Raw genomic sequence first — 24,631 nt, forward strand, 5'->3', positions numbered from 1 at the left:
CAAATCCAAATAAAAGGATTTTCTACAAAATGATTGTGCTATCATCTTCTAAACTGCCAGGATCATGAAAGTCAATGGAAAATGAGGAACTCTTCCAGACTGAAACAAAGAAAGCGTGACAGTGAAATGCAATGCATTATTCTGAACTGGATTCTTTCGTTATCAGGGATATTATAACAGACAACTGGCAAAGCATGAATGATGTAAGATCGTAGCAACATATTTCCCAATTCTAAGGGTTGGATGATGGTTACATAGGAGAGTCCTACTTTGAGACTAAGTCTGATGACAAGGTCCATACAATATTTTTATAGTTGAGGCTTTCTTCACCATTGACTTGTCTTCTGTGAGGTATCACACCCTGCTTTCAACTATCCAATGACTTCATCTCTCATTCTACAGACTAAAGTCCTTTCGATGGTCCATAAGTCACAGTGGTATAGTAGGCCAAGGCCACTACTAGACTCTAGTATGCTATAAGCTTTGGAGAACCTGTTGTTAAAATTCTAGCAGTTCTGCAAAGCAGGTCAACTCACCCAGTTGGTAGGTTGAAGGTCATCCATGGCAAAAGTATTCACACCAAAGAAATCAACAAATGCTGCAAATCAAGACCTTTCGTGTGTCTTTTTGTTTCCATGGAGAGTAGAATATTAAACATGTGCCAGCACACTGCCATAAGACGTTTTGCTGTGTGTTGCCCCACCTCACCCGCATCTCTCTGAACTAGGAACCCTTTCAAACATACTTTCTTAGAAATGGAAATTGTCTCACACAAGTATGTCACTTCTACATCTCACCCTTTTTAGTTTAATACTCAAATGTCTATTTCTCATTTGAAATAAAAGATTATAACTTTTTCCTCCCAGTCCCTTTTGGAATTCTCTACTTCTATTATATTTTATTTATTTTGTATATTCTCTGCTGCCTCTTCCACACTGCCACCATTAGACTGTAAGCTCAGCAAAGGCAAGTATTCTTGTCTTTGCTGCTATTACTGTTCATGGCTGTATCCTCAGCACTAAGAATTTGAATTTTCCGTACTAGAGTAAGAACACAATAAACATCTGTGGATTGAATAAATGAATGGCCAAAGTTTATCCCAAGAATGCTAAGACTGTTTAACATAAATAGATCTTTACATCTGTGAATGGAAAAATGAGGAAGCCAGACTCTTTTTAACAACCCACTATTGCAGGAACTAATCCATTCCTGAAAGAGAACTCACCTACCCATCTCCCATGGGAGGGCATTAATCTATTCAAGAAGGATCTGCCCCCAGGAACCAGGCACCTCCCACTAGTCTAGTCCCTATGTCTCAACAGTGCCACACTGGGGATCAACATGACAAAACATAGGGACAAAACACACCCAAACCATAGCAATTAGGAACGAGAACACCAATATTTACATTAACTATAAAATAAACTAAATATTTTAATTAAAACACACAGATCAGGCCAGGCGCGGTAGCTCAAGCCTGTAATCCCAGCACTTTGGGAGGCTGAGGCAGGTGGATCACGAGGTCAAGATATCGAGACCATCCTGGTCAACATGGTGAAACCCCGTCTCTACTAAAGATACAAAAAATTAGCTGGGCATGGTGGCGCGTGCCTGTAATCCCAGCTACTCAGGAGGCTGAGGCAGGAGAATTGCTTGAACCCAGGAGGCGGAGGTTGCGGTGAGCCGAGATCGCGCCATTGCACTCCAGCCTGGGTAACAAGAGCGAAACTCCGTCTCAAAAAAAAAAAAAAACACACAAAACAAAACGCACAGATCAGAATGTTTTTAAAATCACCAAAGTATATATTCTTTAAAATAGCATTCAGTTTTATGCTATTTTTACAGAAACACAGTATTTTTACAGTTTTATGCTTTACACTGAAAGACATAAGACAAGTTAAGAGGGTAGAAAAGACATACTATGCAAACAGTATAGTCAATTGATTTCTCATGAAGATACTGAATTATTTTAATGGGAGAAATTATGGCCTTTTCAACTCATGGTGACAGAATAACTGAATATCCTCATACAAAAAAAAAAAGAACTTTGATCCCTACCTCACTGCAAACACAAAAATGAACTCAACATGATCATAGATCAAAATGTAAAAGCTAAAACTATATAACTCCCAGAAAATAAACCTAGCAAAAAATCTTCACAACCTTGAGGTAGGCAAAGATTTAAGACACCAAAAAAAAAAAAAAAAAAAAACCCTTAAAGAAAAAGAAAGCAATAGAGTGGACTTTATTAAAATAACAATTTCTGTTCATCAAAGGACACTATTAAGAAAATGAGGCTGGGCATGGTGGTTCACACCTGTAATCCCAGCACTTTGGGAGTCCAAAGCAGGCAGATTGCTTGAGTCCAGGCACTTAACATTATTAGTCATCAGTGAAGTGAAAATTAAAACTACAAGATACTACTTTACACCCATTAGAATGGTTCAAACTAATAGGACTAACAATACTAAACCCAAGTGAGAATGTAAGCAGCTGAAACTCTTTTTTTTCCTGGTTGAGTGTGTAAAGTGGTACAATCACTTTGGAGAACTGTTTGGTAATTTCTCACAAAATAACACGCACATTTGTCCCATGACCCAGAAATTTCAGGTAAGTACCCTTAGGTACCTACCTAAAAAGAAATGAAAATGTATGTCCAAAAAAAGATTTATACAATATTGTTATGACAACTGTAGTCATAATAAGCAAACTCTGGAATCAAGAAAAACATCCAACAATAGGAGAACAGATAAATGAATTGTAGTATATTCATACAATGGAAAACTCAGCAAGAAAAAGGAACGAACTACTGATACATGCAGCCACATAGATGGAATATGAATCTTTAAAATATTATGGAAGGAATGCAGCCAGAAACTATATATATGCTGCATGAATCCATTTATAAGCAGTTCAAGAAATGTCAAAACTAAGTCGAGCAAAGTTAGGTTTCCTAACTTGCTTAAACAAGGGAGAGTAGTCCAAGGGAACTGTGAAAGGACCCTGGATGAGAGGAAGGGAGGGTTTGTTGGTGTGTGTGGTTTGTTTTTTGTTTTGATTTGGTACGGCTTGGGCTCCTAATTACAAGGTGCACCAGAATTGGAGATATTTGTCCAAATTCATGATTTTTGAAAAGAGAAAAAGAAATACATTTAGAGTACTAAGTATTATTTCCATTTCAAGATTGAAGAAATTCAGATTAAATTATTCTAACTTTGTGAGGAAGCAAGCATTTGAACTCAGTTCTCACGCCATATCCCAAACTGCCACACCAGATATCTGGCAGATTGAGAGAAAAGAGGAAAAAACTAAGCATCAACCTGTGACACTGTGTAATAACATTCTCAGGATTTTAACATCTAACTTAATCTCTCTCTGAGAAAGCGATCACAAAGGAATAGACAAGGGCGCCACAAATCATTAAAACTGCTTTCAAACAAAAAGAGAACATTTTCCCTAAAAGTTTCTTGTTTGTGCAGCAAATAACAAGCTCAACGTTCTCACTGGAACTCAGAATATGAATAAAAAAACGAGCTCCAATGAGAAGTCTGTAACCTTTCTTGGGGGTGCACTAAACTCACGTTTATTGAATGATTGTGTGGTTTCTCTGCAAAGAGCAGTTTGAAGAGAAAAGACCCGAAGTTATTTACAAAACAAGAAGCGCACACATAGGAACTGATCCAGTAAGGAGGATCCCGAAGAGAGGTAGACGAGGCATTTTTTGCATTGTTTTGTAGGAAACGCCAGGCACTGCCAACGGTGTTTTACATCACCATTCCTCAAATCTTAACGTGCATTTGATTCCTGGGAATCTTGTTTAAATAAAAGTTCTGATTCCATAACTCTGGTGTGGGGCTGAGACCCTGAGATTCTAAAAAGCACCCCAAAGATACCCAGACTGTCAGTAGGGGTGGAGGTAGCGGAGGCGACTACAGGGGAAAGCTTCACTTTGAGTGGTCGAGAGGTACTCAACTGGAAACAAGAAACTCAAAGTCCCTCGTTCCGAGAGAGCAGAGAGAGACTCACCAACCCCCAGCCCCCGGGAGCAGAAAAGCGTGCTGGGCACCGCGCCGCCTAGGATCCAGTTCTTACCCCAGGATCAGCAGCGCGCTCTGCAGCTGTCTCCGGACCTCCAGAAACACGCGTGTCTTCGCCGCAGTTGTCGCCATGGCGAGCGTCCAATCCCGGACTGGACCAAGCTGGAGGGTCCAAAGGGCCCGGGTCAACGTGACCAGGTGCGGTTCCACGTGCGGACCAACCAGCAGCAGCGTCGCTGCGGCGCAGGCGCCTGTACCAGACGCGCGGCTAGCACCGCCTACCAGCTCACAGCGCCACTTGCCGGCCGGAGAGCGCGCTACAGTGAACGCGCGGGACCCCGGAGGGCGGGGCGGGGCGGGGCGGGGCGCGCGTTTTCAAAACCAGGCTTTGGCCCAGTGCTGAGAAAGGTGGGCGACGAGAGGCAAGCTATCCTCCCACTTTGCTTCTCATGAGCGTGACTTGACGCGTTAGCCTCCCTGGAAATTACCATAAAAATCAGACCTAGGGTACACTCTGGCTAGCTTGAAGGGAAGGAGATGATGGAGGCAGGTGTTACAGGTGCTTTGTCCCCAGGAGATCCAAGAGCAGAATTCCCCGCCCCAAACCCACTTTATCCTGGTCTCTTTTATGAACAAGGATAGTTTGTTAGCCTCTGTCTAAAGCAACAAAAATTTCAAGAATTGACTTGCCATTGCTTCTCAACTTAGGATAGCTCCAAAATTGAAACAGGTGCAAAAACGTAAGGAAGTTTTTTGTTACCTGATGCAGAAGAGTGTGGCTGAAGTCTATCTTGAATACAGGATTAACCATTTTTTAGGGGGTAAAAAAGGACGTTGAGAATGATTACGTATGTACAGCTCCACTATTCACTTTCACAGAAGTAAAAACTAAGAGAATTCGTCATTCCGTTACGACTAGAAGACAGTTTTGAAAAGTTTGGCACAGTAAAGAACCTGATATAATGTAAGTACTTATAATGAAGAACCACTAAAATGTAAGACCAGGGTAGAATTTACAATAGGATTTCTTAAAAACAAAAAACTGCTATTTTTTGAAACAAAAATAGTGATGGCTTGTATACATAAAACCTTGTTTATTGATGTTCTATTATTTCAAAGTAATAATTACTGCACACCAAACACATTAATTTGAAGTATTTCTAAACAAAATAATTAGACCATATATATATATATATATAGATATAGACACGGAGTGCAGTGGCACAATCTCAACTCATTGCAACCTCCGCCTCCCAGGTTCAAGCAGTTCTCCTGCCGCAGCCTCCAGAGTAGCTGGGAGTACAGGCGCGCACCACTATGCCCGACTAATTTTTATGTTTTTGGTAGAGACGCGGTTTCACCACGTTGGCCAGACTGGTCTAGAACTCCTGACCACAAGTGATCCGCCCACCCTGGCCTCCCAAAGTGCTGGGATAACAGGCGTGAGCCATAGTGCCGGCCTAGACCATAAATAAATTCTTTTTTATTTTTATTTATTTATTTTTTCGAGATGGAGTCTCACTCTGTTGCCCAGGCTGGAGTACAGCAGCGCGATCTCGGCTCACTGCAGCCTCCCACTCCTGGGTTCCAGCGATTCTCCTGCCTCAACCTCCCCTGTAGCAGGGATTACAGGCGGTAGCCACACCCAGCTAATTTTTGTATTTTTAATAGAGACAGGATTTCACCATGTTGGCCAGGCTGGTCTCGAACTCCTGATCTCATGTGATCCGCCCGCCTAGGCCTCCCAAACTGCTAGGATTACAGGCATGAGCCACCTAGCCCAGACAATAAATTGTAAATAAATAAATCCTGTCATATATTTTAAGATAACAGCTTGAAACAATTTTTCTAAAATTAGTATTTGGGGTTATTAAAGTTCATCATGTTGACGCACAAATTATTATATCTATCACAATAATTTGAAATCATACATGGAAGCAACAACTCAGTTAAAAAAATTAAGTTTACTACTATTTGGTCTCAATTCATCTATTTGAAGTATGATGATTTCAGCTATGCATATCCTCCATCTTTAATCCTCGAAGCTATTGAATGTTTAAATATTGACACATTATATTGAAATACACATATTCCTTAGCACAGCTTACTCTTCATAATTGTTTTGTCAGCTTAAAAGATTGCTATATATTTAATTACGTATTTGTAAAAACTTCAATCATTTTTTGGACCCTACAGTGTTGACAAAACGGTGCAATCCACCTTGGAATAACTAGACATGATTGACAGAAAAGAGCTCTAGACTCAAAATAGTTCCAAATCTGATACCAAATATTTGTCTCCTAACTTCACAAGTCTCCTAACCTCTCTGGGCCGCAGGTTACTCACATGAAATATTGAGAAACTATTAAAATAATATTTACATAGTTATTTCAATAATTTAAAAGCTGTTTTCGGTTCCTATTATCCCTTCAAACTCTCCATCAAGATGAGACTGGCGCTGGCAAGTTGAAAACACCTGTTAAATCCCTTTCTAGCCACTCCTGAAATTGGTAGCCATGGCCGCTTCCCGCGACAGTCCACTTGAGGGCGCTGTGGTAACAGCTATCGCCGGGAGGCAAGAAGCCGACCGGGGGCGGGGATCGAAGGCCGCAGACGTCGACGCCGGCGTGGGCGCGAGCGCGGTGCACGCTGGGAGCTGTCACTAGGCCCTTCGGCTCCCGGCCTCGGTGTAGCTGCCGCGGTTGCCAGGAGAGCGGTGCCGGCGGGGAGCGGCTGAGCCCGCAGCAGGTAAAAATGTTCCCGCTCCCAGTGCGGTCGCTTGGCTGGTCGCCGGCTCTGAGCATCCTCCTCGGCCAGGATAGGCTAGGTTCTGAGCCCCCGGGACGCCTAGCGGGTCTGACTGCTGTGGCGTCGGGGGTGTTGCCCCTCTGGCCCCGCCTGGAGCCGCGAAGCTGGTCAGCCGCCTTCTGATTTCCGGGAAGTCGGGAGCTGCGCGGGGACTGGAGGGCCAGGGCTGGGGCCGGAGCCGGGACCTGGCGGAGGCGCTAGGGCGGCTTCGGGCAAAGGAGGCTGGAGGCGGGGCCGGGCCCGGGGGCAGGTCCAGAGCCTCCCGAGCTGGGGCGGAGCAGTGCGCAAGCTGGGGCAGAGGTCGCACCTGTGAGGTGGAGGCGCGCGGAATACCCTCTTTGTTGGAGGAATCGAGGCATTGTGCCTTCTCAGTTGCTGGGTTCTTTCAGCATTGAGGAGACACGAAGGCCCGCGATGGTTCCTGTTCTCCAGGGGGCTTAGAAAGGAGTACCGAAGTTTATTAAGAGGAGGTCGGAAGAGTCAAACGGCAGTTGTTAACAATTATCACCTTTGATTTCCTAGCCTTTTAAAGTTGCAACATAACAATAGCCACTTGTTCGGCTTCCTGCATTCCAGTACCCTGAGCAGGCGGGGAATGCACGCAACTATTCTCAAAAGCTAAGTAAATTGTGTTTTGAACATTTTTACACTATCTTAGAGTTCTGTGGAGCTTGAAAAACATAAAGATTGGAAAAATTACTTCGACTCCAGCTAAAGCAGTCAAAAAATTATAATTACCAAAAATGTAGGAAACTGTTTGCCTGACAAATAGGCCCTGAACTGTAGAGAGACAAATAACTCTGTTTTGATGTTGTTGGCTATTGTCTATGCAGACATAAGTTCTTGCATTTTAATTTTGTTTGTAGGTATTAATATGATCTACAGTGAATAACATGTCAGCATTACTGTGTTAACTCACCACCTGATAGATAACACAGTGATTTAGGTGGGCCGACTGAAGTTATGAGTAAATTAAAACCACCGAATAGTCTAAATGCTTTATTTTATGGTGGAGTGATTACTTTCAGCCACAATTGATAACTAAATCATTCTCTATAATTGTTAAGCAGTAGCAAATCTCCACGAGGGCTTGATTATTCAGCTAGTGCTGAAAGAACTAAAACACCTGAGTTGATACACGAACCAGAAAATGTGACACCATATCCCAAATCTTAAAGGTAGGTTAAGTGATGTCAGTTAAATGTTTGATTGTATACGTTCAAAGAATTCCTATTTTGTAGTTAAAGTAATGGAATGAGCTCTGACCTGGGGATGAAGAGATTAGATTGAAGTCCTTTAGTATGCTACTAACCAGGTGTGATCTCTAGGCTTTAGTTTTGTCATTGTTTAAGGGAATTTGAAAAGACCAGGGTTTTCCAAACTGGTGTTTCCTTCAGAACAGTCTTCTAAAGTCATTTGATAGGCTTACTTCCCCCAAAGCAGTGTTCCATGGCAAATAATTTGAGAGCACACTAGGTTAAGCTAGGTTTAACTTTTTTGCCTATAAAGGCAGGACTCTTCAAAACCTTTACTGTTAGGCTTATACATGGAAAATCTCCAGGGGAAGGTTATCCTAGCATTCCCTATACTTATCTAATCTATTTTCTCATGGCCAATTGGTTAACAGCTCTCAGAATGTAATTACCTGGAATACAAATGTGAAAACTACTGTACTTGAGTTGAGTCCCTTTCAACTATAAAAGTCCATGCATTAGGCTTTTTTTTTTTTTGGCTGTCATTCATTTTAAGCGTTTTGGGGCATGAAGATCTAGTGGCAACTCACTTGTATTAACAAAAAGAAATTATATTTTTCTTAGTAAAACATTAAGGACACACTTAAGTTCCTGTGAATCTTGATGCTTTAGTTATTGGCAGAAGAGTTATTTTTTTGTGTTTAAAAAAAAATTTTTAAGACCATAATTAACATTTTGAATTTGATTTTATGGTGGAGTGGAGTTGATTTTATTCAAAATGGCATTTTAAAGTTCCAAGTGAAGACTTGTTGATAATGGCATCACTTATATGATTTCTCCTTAAGTCTTGAATTCCTAAAATGCATTTAGGAATTAGGAGAAATCATAAAAGTGATGCCATTATCAACAAGTCTTCACTTGGAACTTTAAAATGCCATTTTGCTTACTGTGTAATAACTGCATAATTTTAAGAGGTTATATCATGGAAAAGAGCTAAAGGCTAAAACACAAATTCTGAGATGGTTATTTCTAAATTGCTTTACAAACAGGATGTGTGCTGAACACAATCTTAAATTGTTTTGCTAAAATCTGTTAAGTGTCACTAGCACACAACCATTGTGGATAGTCTGTCCATTCCTTGTTACTTTCTTAGGGTGAATGGTGTTAATGTACAGTTTTGCTTGGGCATAGAGGTGGGAAAAGAACATGAAATTTTAATAGATAAGCCTTAATTCAAGTAAATTCTCTTCCTGGAACTATTAAGCAGAAATCTAAAACTAATATTTTTTGTGTAATAGCCAACAGTTTTTATTGAGAATTTATTATATGAAAATATGATCCATTTGTCTTTAATTGGCGGTTTCCCTTTTTTCTTTATTGTATTTACTTCCTCCTCTGTAAGCTGTCCAAGCCTGAAATCTCAATGACCTTTCATTGCATTAGTCAATGATATGGTATCAAATTTATTAAGGAAAAATTTATATACACTGCTGTACATTCATTTAAGTGTGCATTTCAACAAGTCTTAGTAGACATATACACGCCTATGTGACTACCACCATAATCAAGATTTGGAACATGCTGCCACTCAAGCACATATTATACTTTTACTTTCTCAGGATGTTCTCCTGTTTCTGAGTGTCTAAATTATACCTATCTTTCAAGACCTAGCTCAAATGCTACCTTGTGAACCTTTTTTTGATTACCTCATTTTGAATTTATTTCCCCGTCTTCTGATTTTCCTATTCATATTGTTTTAAACATTATTCTCTGTGCTTTGTGGTGGCTAACCCAATGGCGAACATATAGCAGGTACTTATTTGTTGACCAAATGGATTAGTGTAATATTTTCTAAACTTCAGTCATTGGGATATTATATTCAACATTTTGGCCATATAGTCCTGTTTGACATTCTGTTATTAATATTTCTTTATATCAATGTGTAATGTTTTAAAGGAAACTTGAGATAACTATGAGTAGAAAGCAGGTGGCACTTGGCATAAACAGAAGCTGGACATATACGTAAAAATAATGAAAACCAAATGTTGTTAATTTCTCTGCCAGAGGCTCTAATTCTAAAACTTGCCCTTTGTTTAAAAGTAAGATTGGGGCCGGGCGCTGTGGCTCAGCCTGTAATCCCAGCACTTTGGGAGGCCGAGGCGGGTGGATCACGAGGTCAAGAGATCGAGACCATCCTGGTCAACATGGTGAAACCCCATCTCTACTAAAAATACAAAAAATTAGCTGGGCATAGTGGCGCATGCCTGTAATCCCAGCTGCTCAGGAGGCTGAGGCAGGATAATTGCCTGAACCCAGGAGGTGGAGGTTGCGGTGAGCCGAGATCGCGCCATTGCACTCCAGCCTGGGTAACAAGAGCAAAACTCTGTCTCAAAAAACAAAAAAAAAAGTAAGATTGGGAAGAATTTCAATGGTGACATCTTGCCAATGGTTAACATCTTGGCACTAAACTGGGACTTTGTTCTTGATGCAGCCAGAGGAACTGAAAGAGAATGAAGAGGGAATAACCTTGTTTTTTGTTTTTTTTGAGATGGAGCCTCGCTCTGTCACTCAGACTGGAGTGCAGTGACATGATCTTGGCTCACTGCACCCTCCGCCTCCCAGATTTAAGCTATTCTTCTGCCTTAGCTTCCCAATTACTTGCAATTATAGGTACCTGACATCACACCTGGCTAATTTTTGTATTTTTAGTAGAGGCGGCGGGGTTTCGCCATGTTGGCCAGGCTGGTCTCAAACTCCTGACTTCAGGTGGTCTGCCTGCCTCTGCATCCCAAAGGGCTGGAATTACAAGCATGAGCCACCACACCTGGCCCTTCATTTGATTCATTGTCACCTCTGCCCTCAGATCTGATAAAATCATCTCACATCTGTCCATTTGGTGGCCCAAATTTTTGTAGCTACCAAGTTAATCAGTGCTTAAAAATGACTTAGAATTTTATCTGTGCAATAATTGGGAAATAAAGTCTTAATTAAATTAAATTGAGAAGTGTGCTACATTTACCTTAAAAAATATAGTTACTTTAGAAAATACAGTACAACGATAATATAATCATTCTTGAATCAGATATGTCTCTTTTTTCAAAAATGTTCTGAATGTTACTGATGTTACATCTTATTAGGGTACATTACCCTTAAGATAAATATTTAAATCTAAAATCTAAATCTGAAAACAAGTGGGAACCTGTTAGATGACAAAGTGATGACTGTTGATTCAGGAGTGATGAAATGTTAATATAATTAACTAGGAAAGCTGCTGTATGAGTAGATGAGGTATTAAAGTTAATCTCCTATTGCCTTTAGTTTTTTCTCTCGTCACTTAAGTTTTATATAGCTATATTTTCATATTTCCATCCTGCTAAAGACATTTCTAGACTTTTTCTTTCTGAGATGACACATTCTACTCTCTTATGGATGGAGTTTCATATGAACAGACTGGAAAATAAATTCCCCGCTCTTAGTTTGTAACATACATCTTTTTCTGTGTGTGTGGTTTTTTTTGTTTTTTGAGACGGAGTCTTGCTCCCAGGCTAGAGTACAGTGGTGCAATCTTGGCTCCCTGCAACCTCCGCCTCCTGGGTTCAAGTGATTCTTCTGCCTCAGCCTCCTGAGTAGCTGGGACCACAGGCGCGTGCCACCACGCCCGGCTAATTTTTGTATTTTTTTTTTTTTGAGACGGAGTTTCGTTGGTGTTACCCAGGCTAGAGTGCAATGGCATGCATGATCTCGGCTCACCGCAACCTCCGCCTCCTGGGTTCAAGCAATTCTCCTGCCTCAACCTCCTGAGTAGCTGGGATTACAGGCACACGCCACCATGCCCAGCTAATTTTTGTATTTTTAGTAGAGACGGGGTTTCACCATGTTGACCAGAATGGTCTTGATCTCTTGACCTCGTGATCCACCCGCCTCGGCCTCCCAAAGTGCTGGGATTATAGATGTGAGCCACCACGCCCAACCTTAATTTTGGTATTTTTAATAGAGACGGGGTTTCACTATGTTGGCCAGGATGGTCTAGATCTCTTGACCTCGTGATCCACCCACCTTGGCCTCCCAAAGTGCTGGGATTACAGGTGTGAGCCACCGTGCCTGGCCTTGTAACATACATCTTGTATGTAAAGTTGCTGTTGTTAATTACAGGCATATATCCATATTGTGAGCTTAAAGTTTGCTGTTACTTTATGTTCATGAACAAAGAGCTTGGTTAAATAGACCCTTTCATTTGGTATTAACTGTTTTCCAAAAAAAAAAATTAACCTGAGTTGTGATAAGTTTATCAGTACACATAGTTTTTTGCTACTCAACCAGAGGTCAGATTCCTGTTAATATAAATTTCTGGGATACAACCTCAAAAATTGGAAGTAAAAAAAGCCATCTTGGATGCATAACCAAACAAGTGGTTTCTTTCCTGCTTCTCTACAGTAAAAGGAGCAGTATAGAAGCAGTACAGTTAAACAGTCATCCTTTAGAAGTGACAGCTGACTGTAATCTAAAAACCATAAAAGCACTGCAGTCTTAGTCCTTTGAATTATACAGGTAAATAGCCCTACGTTTTTCACTTGCTTTTGATTGTGCTATTATATTATGAAAAGGTACTATAAAGTATCAGCTACCTAAACCCCTAGAATATAAGTGTTATTTTTGGCAAATGTTCTAGATAGCTAGAATTTTTATGTACTCCAGATGCCATTGCAGAGCACTGATTATGCTTTTTGCTTGTGTTCAGCATGATGCAGCTGGCACAGTGGCTTTTCCATACATGCTCAACAATTAAAAAATTTCCTGGAGAGGTTTTTCTCCTGCTGGCCTGTTAAAAAATAGAATATAGTACAGTACTTGCTTTTAAAGAGAGTCTCCAACATTTTGGAAGAAATATGTATTTGAATGACTTTTCATATTGTATACAGCATTACCACCAATTAGCAGCCCATTTTTTTGCAAGGGGGGGGGGTCAATGGGGGGGGCGTTGGGTACTGAGTCTCTCTCTGTGGCCCAGGCTGGAGTGCAGTGTTGTGATCTCGGTGCTCACTGCAACCTCCACCTCCTGGGTTCCAGTGATTCTCTTGCCTCAGTCTCCCATGTAGCTGGGACTACAGGTACACACAACCAAACCTGGCTAATTTTTTTTTGTATTTTTTAAAATAGACAGGGTTTTGCCATGTTGGCCAGGCTGGTTTCAAACTCCTAACCTTGAGATCCGCCCACCTTGGCCTTCCAAAGTCCTGGGATTACAGATGTGAGCCACGGCACCCGATCAGCAGTTCACATTTGAGCCTGAATGAGGGATTCCAGAAATATTATATGGCCTCTGACATTTTATTGGAAGGCTGTTCTCAAAGCACTGTGTTCCAAAACTACATGATTCCATAACTTCAGGCTGCCAATTAGTTTTGTGTAATCTGGTAACTTTTATTATGTCTTAATATATAGAGGTTGTGGTTGAAAAAAGGAAAATATTATTTGAGAATAAACTGTTTTTAAGTTATCTATTGCTGTTGAAAAAAGGAAAATACTATTTGAGAATAAACTGTTTTTAAGTTATCTATTACTATATGACAAATTATCTTGAAATGTAGTGATTTAAAACAGTATCTCCCACAAATGTTGTCAGAGGGGATAGGGAAGTTGTTTGGGTTGAGTTCTGGCTTGAGTTTCTTATGAGGTTGCAGTCTGATGTTGGCGTCAGCTGCAGGTAGTCTGATTGCAGTTGGAGAACCCACTTCCAAAGTGGTTCACTCATGACTGGCAAGGCAAGTTGTTTCTGGCTTTTAGAGAAAAGACTCAGTTACTCCCACATGGGCCTCTTCATAGGGCTGCTTGAGTGTCCTTATGACATAGAGGCCAGCTTGCCCCAGAATAAGAGATTCTGGAAACATTAAGGTGGGAACTGCACTGTCTATTATGGACTTTTACTTCAGCAGTGTTCTACTGATTATTGACAGAGGCCAGCAATATTCTGTGTGGTAAGAAATTGTACAAGAGCACGAATATCAGGAAGTGAGGATCTTTGAAAGCCATCTTGGAAGCCAGTATGTGAATATGTATCTAAATTTTAAGCAATACCTGTTTACTCCGTGTGTGTATATACATACCTCATTATGATTTCGGAAAAAATATTCAAAGATGAACTTAAAATGCCACTTGAAAATTATGTGCCATACAAATCAAGCACTTCAACAAAATTCTTAGTCTCCATGGTGTTTTGGGAGGAGGTTATGATTTTGAGTTGAGATGTGGCATTTAAGATACAGATTTTAGTTTTATTTTCTTTTTGTTATATATTGGATGAAAGGAAACAGCACATTTTACAGAGTTGCTATTTCATGTTTTTTAGAGACATTATTTGTTATTTTACCCTTTATTACCATAAATAGAGTAATATGATTTTAAAAGTGTAAGAAAGTATACAGACAGTCCCCAAAACATGGTAGTTTTTTCTTTACACTGATGCAAAAATGATACACATGCAGTAAAAACTGGACTTGTAATACCCATACAACCATTTTGATTTCTTCTTCCAGTATAGTATTTAATAAATTACATGAGCTATTCAACACTTTATTATAAAATATGCTTTATATTGGGTGATTTTGCCCAACGATAGGCTAATGTAAGTGTTCTGAGCACATTTAAGGTAGGCTAGGCTAAACAATGATGCAAATAATAGTGAATCAACATGATGTACTTAACACTACTGAAATGTACACTCAGTGATTAAGGTAATAAATTTTGGCCAGGCTCAGTGGTTAATTCCTGTAATCTCAACACTTTGGAAGACCAAAGCCAGAGGATTGCTTGAGCCTAGCAATTTTAAATGAAATGTTAGATACATTTTAACTTAGGATATTTTCAACTTAGATGAGTTTATGTGAATATAATCCTTAAGTCAAGGAACATCTGTACAATGAAAAGACTCCCTCTCCTGGACCGTCATCCACCCCATTACCACCTGTCTCCTAGGAAGTAATGTTTTGTTTTCTTGTGTGTTCTTTGAGATATGTGTTGCACATATGCAAATTAATACATATTTTCCTTTTTTAATGTAAATGGTAGCATATTATAAACACTATTCTGTACTTTGCTTCTTCTAGTTAATGTATCTTCGCACTTTAAAAATCAATGTACAGACTTAATTCATTATTTTTACCAGCTGAAAATATTCTATTGTCATTCAATTTTTATAATGTTTATTGACTATTTACTGTGGATCAGGCAATTTGCTAGGAGCTGGGGATTTGAGAGCTAAAATGACAGATGAGGTCTCTCTGTTACAGGGATTACCACCCCTGGAGTTACAGTTCAATTACAATAAAGCAAGGTAAGTTCTATGATAGAGGAAGTTTACTGTGTAGTAGGAATTGACAAGAAGGAAGTGTGTATGTGAGTGTTGGAGAAATGGTGAAATGGTCACAGAAGACTTCCCAAAGGGGATAAAATCTCAGACCCAAATTAAACACTAGTTTGTATGGTCTAATGGTGTTTGACAGGGGTGCCAGGATGACTAAATGAGGAAAGTGTTGGGTAAACTGGTTAGATAGTAGGTAGATCGTGTTGGGTAAACTGATATCCCCGATGTGAAAAAATTAAGTTGTATGTCTTATACCATATACAAAGATTAACACAAAATGGATTAAAGACCTAAAGATAAGACCTAAAACTATAAAACTCGTAGAAGAAAGCATAGGAGAAAAGCTTTATGACACTGGGTTTGGCAGTTTCTTGGATATGGCAGCAAAACCACAGACAATAAAAGCAAAAATAAAAAAAGGGATTATATTAATCTTAAAACTTTCTGTGCATCAGAAAACATAAAGTGAAAAAGCAAACTATGGAAAGGGAGAAAATATTCATATATTGTATGTTTTGATAAGAGGCTAATATCCAGAATACATAAAGAGCTCATCCAGTTCAATAATAACAGCAAAATAACCAAATTTTAAAATGGGCCGAGGACTTAAATAGACATTTTTCCAAAGATGATATATGAATGGCTTACAAACATCTGAAAAGATGTTGAGGCCGGGTTCGGTGGCTCACGCCTGTAATCCCAGCACTTTGCAAGGCCGAGGCAGGTAGATCACGAGGTCAGGAGATTGAGACCATCCTGGCCAGCATGGGGAAACCCAGTCTCTGCTAAAATACAAAAAATTAGCCAGGCGTGGTGACGCACACCTGTAGTCCCAGCTACTCAGCAGGCTGAGGCAGGGGAATCGCTTGAACCCAGGAGGCGGAGGTTGCAGTGAGCCGAGATTGCGCCACTGCAGTCCCTCTCAGCAACAGAGCAAGATTACGTGTCAAAAAAGGAAAAACAACGTTGAAGATCACTAATCATTAGAGAAATTCAAATCAAAACCACAAAGAGATACCTAACCTTACAACCATTAGGATGGCTACTATTAAAAAAAAAGTATTGGGAAGGATATAGGGAAATTAAAAACTTGTTGGCCACTGTTAGTAGGAATGTAAAATGGCTCAGCCACTGTGAAACACAGTATGGCTATTCCTTAAAAAAAGTTTTAAAAATTACTCTCTAAATTCTGCAATCCCACTTTTGGATGTATCCAAAAGGATAAAAAAGCAGGATCTGGAAGAGGAATTTGCATGCCCATGCTGATAGCACTATTCATGATAATCAAGAGGTAGAAGCAACTAAATGTGCATCTGTGGATTTATGGATAAGCAAAATATAGTGTCTATATACAATGAAATATTAGCCTTAAGGAAATTCTGACACATACTACAACATAGATGAATCTTTAGGACATTATGCTAAGTAAAATAAGCCAGTCATAATAAAAAGACACATACGTATCTAAAGTAGTCTAATTCATAAAAACAGAAAGCAGAATTGTTGTTAATGGGTTAGAGTTACAGTTTGCAAGATGAAAAGTTCTGGAGATTGGTTGCACAACAACGTGAATGTACTTAACCACTCAGTGGTTAAGATGGTAAATTTTGACTAGGCTCAGTGACTCCTTCCTGTAATCCCAACACTTGGGGAGGCCAAGGCCAGAGGATTGCTTGAGCACAGAAGTTCAAAACCAGCCTGGGAAAAATAGGAAGACCCCTTTAAAAAAAAAACATAGTAAATGTTGTATGCTTAAAAAAAATTTTTTTTAAAGGACTATAGGCTGAGTACAGTGGCTCATGCTTGTAATCCCACCACTTTGGGAAGCCAGGGCAGGAGAATCGTTTGAGGCCAGGAGTTCAAGACCAGCCTGGAAGAGAAAGCAAGACCCTGTCTACAAAAAAAAATTTTTTTTTAATTAGCCATGGTGGCACCCACCTGTAATCCTGGCTACTCAGGAGGCTAAGGCAAGAGGATTGCTTGAGCCCAGCAGTTAGAGACTTCAGTGAGCCATGATTGTGCCACTGCATTCCAGACTAGGTAATAGAATGAGACCTTGTCTCAAAAAAATAAAAGGGACTTTAAACTTTTAAAACATGAAGGATATGTACATTTTTTTACATTTTATACTGTCATGTAAGCCATGTTTCTAAATCAAGAGTGTCCAAACTTTCGGCTTCCCTGGGCTACATTGGAAGAATCATCTTCGACCACACATAAAATACAGCTGATGAACTAAAAAGGTCCATACATAAATCTCATAATGTTTTAAGAAAGTTTACAAATTTCTTGGGCCATATTCAGAACTGTTTTGGGTTGTGGGTTGGACAGCCTTCTTCTGAATATTGAAAAAGATACTGATTTAAACATTAGCCAAATCAAAGGAGTTGAATCACAAGGTATCATGCAGAGGCATAGCATTTTGAGTTTAGTATGATTTAACAGAAAATTAAATTCTGTCTGTAAAATTAATAGCATAAAGGCACTGAGATGGGAGGGAGCAAGTCTTTAACAGTGGACAGTCACCTAGGTTTTGCTTAGCTGGGACAGAACTGTGAATGATAAGATTGAAGGAATGGTTCTACTTTATGAAGACCTTAGTTATATGGCTAACAGCTTGGATTTCATATCTCAGGAAATGAATGTCATAATTATAGCAGTAATAAGAGCACTTCCTATGTGCTTAGTTAACACTGAGCTAAAGTGCTTTCCAGGAATTATCAAATGTACTTTTTTGAGCTTTTAGCAGGGAACGTGCTCCACCTGCTCTTTCCTGGGTAGAATTAATTGGCTTTTGGAGAAGGTGAAGGTAATGAAAATAGGCTATTGTCATAGTTTAGGAATAAGATAGGCTACATGAATAAAAGACCACTCTGAAAAATGTGCATTTGTAGACTTTATTAAAACTGCTTCAAAACGAAATCGTCCAAGTACAAACTTGTTCAATATAGGAAGATGATGGTGCAGTTGACAGTTATGAAGGAAAAAGGGAAATTCTGAAAACAGTAGCAGTGCTTAACAGATTTTATAGCATTTCTTATATTGAAGTGATATTCTGACAACAGGTAGTATGAAATGGAAAGTGATATAATAACTTTATATTCATCGGTATTTTCGAGGGTGCCTATATTTTGTAGAGATTCTGAATAAAGATTTTATAATAAGCAATACCTTATTTTGGCTCTCATTCTGTTAGGTGCTTCAGAATCTACAAAAATATCTAGAGTTAGTTCTCTCTTACAGAGTTAACACCTCAGCAAAGTTATTTTGTTCTTTCATGGTGAGTATTAGTAATGCTGTTGTTTTGTTTTCATCTTGACCTTACAACATGAGAGGGGATGAACACTGAAGGGTTGTAGGAGCTGGGAGAAGGTCTGCTGTAGGCCAGACCCCATTTTTCTCAGTTAAGTGTCTTGATATCCTCAAAATTCATTCTAGATTTCTGTCCTTTGCCTATCAATGGAGTTAACCCTTGTGCAAGACTGCTTTCTGTCACCATTCTTTCATAGCTTTTTGTAAACTAATGTGCACAGATACATGCGTGGTCTGCATCCAATGTGAATCCTTATTTTTTAAAAACCTTTAAATTAGCCTGTTGGTGACTTCCTCTGTAATATTTTCATGTTATCCTTTAGATACATAGGCATGATTGAATTTGCATCACAGTGAATTTTTTGCATGTGTATTTTCTCTTATGATTTTACTTTTGGAACAGTCTTAATGTGCAAAAGAAAAAATCTTTAAAAAAATTGCATGGGGTTTTTTTTTTTTTTTTTTCTTTGAGACGGAGTTTCGCTTTTGTTACCCAGGCTGGAGTGCAATGGCGCGATCTTGGCTCACCGCAACCTCCGCCTCCTGGGTTCAGGCAATTCTCCTGCCTCAGCCTCCTGAGTAGCTGGGATTACAGGCACGCGCCACCATGCCCAGCTAATTTTTTGTATCTTTAGTAGAGACGGGGTTTCACCATTTTGACCAGGATGGTCTCGATCTCTTGACCTTGTGATCCACCCGCCTCGGCCTCCCAAAGTGCTGGGATTACAGGTTTGAGCCACCGCGCCCGGCCTGGGTTTTTTTTAATAGGAAAATTTTTTTTCTACTGGCTGTGATTAAAATTTATTTACAGATATTCAGCTAAATTGGAACACACTAGGAAGTATAGAAAAATGTTTGGCAGTATGTACAGTACAGTGCTTTTATGTTAAATTATGTAAAAACCAGTCTTTATTTTAAAATCCAACACTATAATAAGTTAAGAGAATACTATTTATTTTTAAATGTTGAAAACATTGTTAAATTACCAATTTTTAAATATATTGGTTAAATATTATTTTGCAAATAATGATTTAACGTATGGGTTTAATTATGCTGTAAAATTATTTTTGCTTATTTTACTTTATTTTTAGTAGTATGTTTTAGAATATTTAAAAGTTTAAGCAAAATTGTTGTCATTAAATGAAGAACTATAGCTATAAATAAAGATACTAATTTTGAGAAAGGTACTTTCTGATGAAAAGTGACGTTTCAAATAAGCTGGAAAAAAAAACCATGGTGAGATAGTTAAAAGTTATTCCTCGTCTTGTATTTCACGTCTCTATTTCTAATCATTCTGAATAGCCATGCATTCATTTTTATCATTATTCTTACGTCTTACTTTCTGCTATGTATAAAAAATAATCAATGTCTTCTTGCTTCTTCCAAACTATTAATGAAAGCAAAACAGAATATGGTCAATCTGTATAATTTAGATGTTCTTTAAGTGTACCATTCTGATTTTACTCTTAGACTGACTTTTTTTCCCTTGCCACCTAAAATGTTTGTTTCATTTCCCCCTACCCAATCAGTGTATACACAAGGAATTCATATATTTTAATGTTAGCAAAAACAAAACATTAGAAAGATATGTTTGAGAAAAGCAGATACATCCTAAAAGCAAAACTTAGTTGTTTGGGATTCTGTTTTAGATTATCCCCACAACTACTTCTTTTTATAAATACGGTTAATACAATGATATATAACTAAACCATAATATGTAATTGAACTATCAGTGATGTTCACAGGTTTCATCAAAATTTAGGAAACTTCCTTGATATATTTGTTTTCTGAACTACTGTTTTGTCCCCTTATAACTAATAACCCTCAGGAATTATGTCTCCTTTTGCCAAGAGAAAAAAACCTGTGTTTAGTAGGTCCTATAAGGCATCACTTAGATGCTTAATAATAGAATTTCTACACTAAAGCATACTCCTAGTTGATCAGGAATCCTGTTATCAGCCCTGGACATCCTAAATTTTGGGACAGCCAGATCTGTGATTCTGTTTTTGGATGTGCAGCCCAACGTGCAGTACCTCTCTAGTATTTCATCCCATTTCGGAGCATATTTTTACCTCTTAGGAATTATTTTCTTGGGAGGAGTAGATTGTTGTCTTCTATGTTCTATATGTGGTTCCCTTTGTATATAGTTCCACCATGGCCATTTATTGAATTAGAATCCCTGTTTATAATGTCTGCCACCCAAAACAATCTATACATTCAATACACATTGGTATTCTTTTTTTTTTTTTTTTTTTCTGAGACGGAGTTTCACTCTTGTTACCCAGGCTGGAGTGCAATGGCGCGATCTCGGCTCACTGCAACCTCCGCCTCCTGGGTTCAGGCAATTCTCCTGCCTCAGCCTCCCGAGTAGCTAGGACTACAGGCACACACCACCATGCCCAGCTAATTTTTTGTATTTTTAGTAGAGACGGGGTTTCACCATGTTGACCAGGATGGTCTTGATCTCTTGACCTCGTGATCCACCCACCTTGGCCTCCCAAAGTGCTGGGATTACAGGCTTGAGCCACTGCGTCTGGCCACACATTGGTATTCTTATCAAAATACCAATGACATTCTTCACAGAAATAGAAAATCCTAAAATTCATGTGGAACCACGAAAGATCTCAAATAAGCAAAGCCATCTTGAGCAAAAAGAATAAAGCTGGAGATATTTTACTACCTGACTTCATAATATACTACAAAGCTATCGTAACCAAAACAGCATGGAACTGGCATAAAAACAGACACATGGACTAATGGAACAGAATAGAGAGCCCAGAAATAATTCCACACTTTTACAACTGTTTGTTTGTTTTTTGATACAGAGTCTTGCTCTGTTGCCCAGGCTGTGGTGCAAGTGGCACAGTCTCAGCTCACTGTGGCCTCTACCTCCAGGTTCTAGCAATCCTCCTGAGTAGCTGGGATTACTGGGATGCACTACCATGCCCGATTAATTTTTATTAGAGATGAGGTTTTGCCATGTTGGCCAGGCTGGTCTCAAACGCCTGGCCTCAATTATTCCACCTGCCTCAGCCTCCCAAAGTGCTAGGATTATAGGTGTGAGCCACCATGCCCAGCCCTACAACAAACTGGCTTTTGACAAACTAGACAGTAGTACATGATGGTTTTCCTCAAAGCTTGTCCTGTCACCTTCTAGTCTTAGTTATTCTGAGGATAAGACCTCTTTTGATGCAGCAGCAACAGCAGCGTCTTAGCTAACCCTGCAGTGTACTTATACTCTAAAAACACATATTCCAATACAAAGCTTAAAATAATATCCAAACTCAAATACAGCAAAATTTTTTGCATTGTAGGCATTTTGTTCTTGCTATTCTTAAAATCTCTTAGGTCAACTCTGTGTGACAAATTTGTTTCCATCCTTCAGTAATATCAAACCGTAACAAAACCCTTTCTGATCAGTGTAAGTACCCTGCCTGGGGCCCAAACTCTTACCATCTTCCCCATAACATCACATTATTTCCTTGCTAGCGTTTGTTAACATTTGAAATTTTCATATTTGTTTGTTTCCTATCATCTCTCAATGGAATGCAAATACTATGATGTCAATAACCTTATCTTACTAGTTCATATCTGCATCGGCAGTCCCATCATAGTGACTGATAAACAATAGGCCCTCAAATATGATCTAAATAAATGAATTAATCTATCAATGACAATGTAGTTAACCATTTTTTTTTTTCTGAGAAAAGCTTTGTAGAAAAAAAATAAAAAGCAGTATATTTCTACTACAGTATATTTCTTAACTGGTATAGTCACACTTGGCCTTACTCTCCTCAAATATAGACTATATTCACATGGCTATTAAGTGCTTAAAAAAACAAAGATTACCTAAGAACATCTATAAAAAATGTGCTATATCCAGTAACTCTTTTTAAAAAATCTTGTTCAGTTTAATCTGTATTAAACATAACTGTAAATGTGAAGGAAGTCATTCCAGCCCTTGTGAAAGGAGATTTTAAAAATATTATTTAGACTGGGTGTGGTGGCTCATGCCTGTAATTCCAGTACTTTGGGAGGCCAAGGAGGTGGATGACTTGAGGCCAGGAGTTCGAGACCAGCCTGGCCAACATGTGAAACCGTCCCTTCTAAAAAAAAAAAAAAAAAGACAAAAATTAGCCAGGTATGATAGTATGTGCCTATAATCCCAGTCTCTCAGGTGGCTGAGGCACAAGAATAGCTTGAACCCGGAGGCAGAGGTTGCAGTGAGCCAAGATGGCACCACTGCACTGCAGCCTGGGCTACAAAGTGAGACTCTGTCTCAAAAAAAAAAAAAAAAAAAAGCTACTTAAGTATGATACTCCCAGAAGTCAAGTCAAATCTTTTCAAATTAATTAGATGCTAATCGCTAGTTGCAGAAAATTTTGGAAAAAGTTTTATTATACTTATGTAGTTATTACAGTAATGCATTGCTTGATGGGAATATATTTAGCTGCATGAGCATTAGAGCTAGGATTTGAATTTAGGCCATCTTGAGTTTAACCCCTGTTCTTGGAAGCCCTACCCTTTACTGCCTGTCTTTTCATTGCCTGGGGTTTCTGTGAAACAGTTTTATTATTGAATATATGTATTTATTCTGGAGAAGAGGCATGATACAAAGTTTGATACAATATGGGGATATGTTATATTTACATTTTGATCTAAGCCATGGTGTTTAAAGTGTGACATTCACAAACTTTGTTAACAGACGTGATGAAATAAGCACAGAGATAAAAGTAAACATTTAGAAACTTCTATAACAATTTAATGTTGCTGCAACAACTAAAGCACATGATTTTATATTTTAGAAAAGTATTGGTCAGTGTCAGTGATGGGTTGGGTGGAAATAATGAACTTTCACTACAGCTAGTTTGAGACGTATTGACCTAAGCCATTATAAAATAAAATATGGGGGAAAATACCTGAGAACTGCAATTTGTACTTACATATTGGATGAAAAGTTTAAAAGTCATGTATCTTTACCCTTCTCTTCTGATATATAATGAGTAATTTTATTTGTATTAAAATCATGAGGAATTATAACTAAATTTTTATTCCCAGGATTTGACCATTGTATTAGTTTTCACACTGCTGATAAAAACATACCTAAGACTGGGCAGTTTACAAAAGAAGGAGGTTTAATTGGACTTAGAGTTCCAAGTGGCTGGGGAAACCTCACAATCATGGTAGAAGGCAAGGAGGAGCAAGTCATGTCTTACATGGTTGGCAGCAGGCAAAAAAAAAAAAACTTGTGCAGGTTTTTTTTGACATCAGATGTCATGAGCCCCACCCACCACCATGAGAATGTCATGGGAAAGACCTGCCCCCATGATTTGTTTACCTCCCACCAGCTCCCTCCCACAACATGTGGGCATTCAAGATGAAATTTGGGCAAGGACATGGCCAAACATACCAACCACGTTTTCATATCAAAAATAATACAGCTCTGCTGATGAAACTTCTACAGAATGCCCCCTCTCATTTTTCAGCAATTTTCATAAGATTTTACTTTTAATATTCTGTGTTTTATGTGTGTCTTAAGCTATATGAACACTTTTAAATCATATTTAAATATTTAGGAATATTTTGGCTAAAAAATAAGAAAGTTCAAATTAATTACCTGACCAAACATTTTAGCTGTAGAAGCATGCAAGAGTTAAAAACCTTAGCTGGTCATTATTCATTGTTTTTTTTTTTTTTTTTAATAGCAAATAAGAAAAGATTATCTGAAGGATGTGTATGTTGAGTTAATATTGCTTAAAAATTGTTAGACTGATAAATGCCCTCTTTTCATTAATAGAAATTACTACTAAATTGCTTTGCAGGTTAATCTTCCTCATGCACTGAATATTATATATCTTCAAAATGAATGCTGTTTTCTATCTTATTCTGGAAATCTTGCTAAGGAAAGAAAATTGTTGATA

The 24,631-nt window shown here is 38.8% G+C and overlaps 2 protein-coding genes across 46 annotated transcripts in view; one reads left to right on the forward strand and one right to left on the reverse strand.

Moving 5' to 3' along the window:
- UBE3D (ubiquitin protein ligase E3D) overlaps positions 1 to 4,282 on the reverse strand; it is a 203,906-nt gene extending 199,624 nt beyond the window's left edge. For all 6 annotated transcript variants that reach the window (XR_013534366.1, XM_008994709.4, XM_035296189.3 and 3 more), the window contains exon 1: positions 4,093 to 4,282. Coding sequence is in view for 5 of the 6 variants with exons in the window: in XM_008994709.4 (XP_008992957.3) it covers positions 4,093 to 4,169 (77 nt within the window). In the remaining variant the exon portion in view is untranslated. The remainder of the gene's footprint in view (positions 1 to 4,092) is intronic.
- Positions 4,283 to 6,676: 2,394 nt separating this feature from the next.
- DOP1A (DOP1 leucine zipper like protein A) overlaps positions 6,677 to 24,631 on the forward strand; it is a 98,548-nt gene continuing 80,593 nt past the window's right edge. For 30 of the 40 annotated variants that reach the window (XR_013534368.1, XM_008994715.5, XM_054254188.2 and 27 more), the window contains exon 1: positions 6,677 to 6,785. The gene's annotated coding sequence lies outside the window, so the exon portion shown is untranslated. Of the gene's footprint in view, positions 6,786 to 7,367; positions 8,024 to 15,324; positions 15,369 to 24,631 lie in introns of all 40 variants that reach the window. The other 10 variants (XM_054254187.2, XM_078369623.1, XM_078369626.1 and 7 more) reach the window with 2 other exon arrangements.

Source organism: Callithrix jacchus, chromosome 4 (genome assembly GCF_049354715.1).
Source record: "Callithrix jacchus isolate 240 chromosome 4, calJac240_pri, whole genome shotgun sequence".
NCBI lineage: Eukaryota > Metazoa > Chordata > Mammalia > Primates > Cebidae > Callithrix > Callithrix jacchus.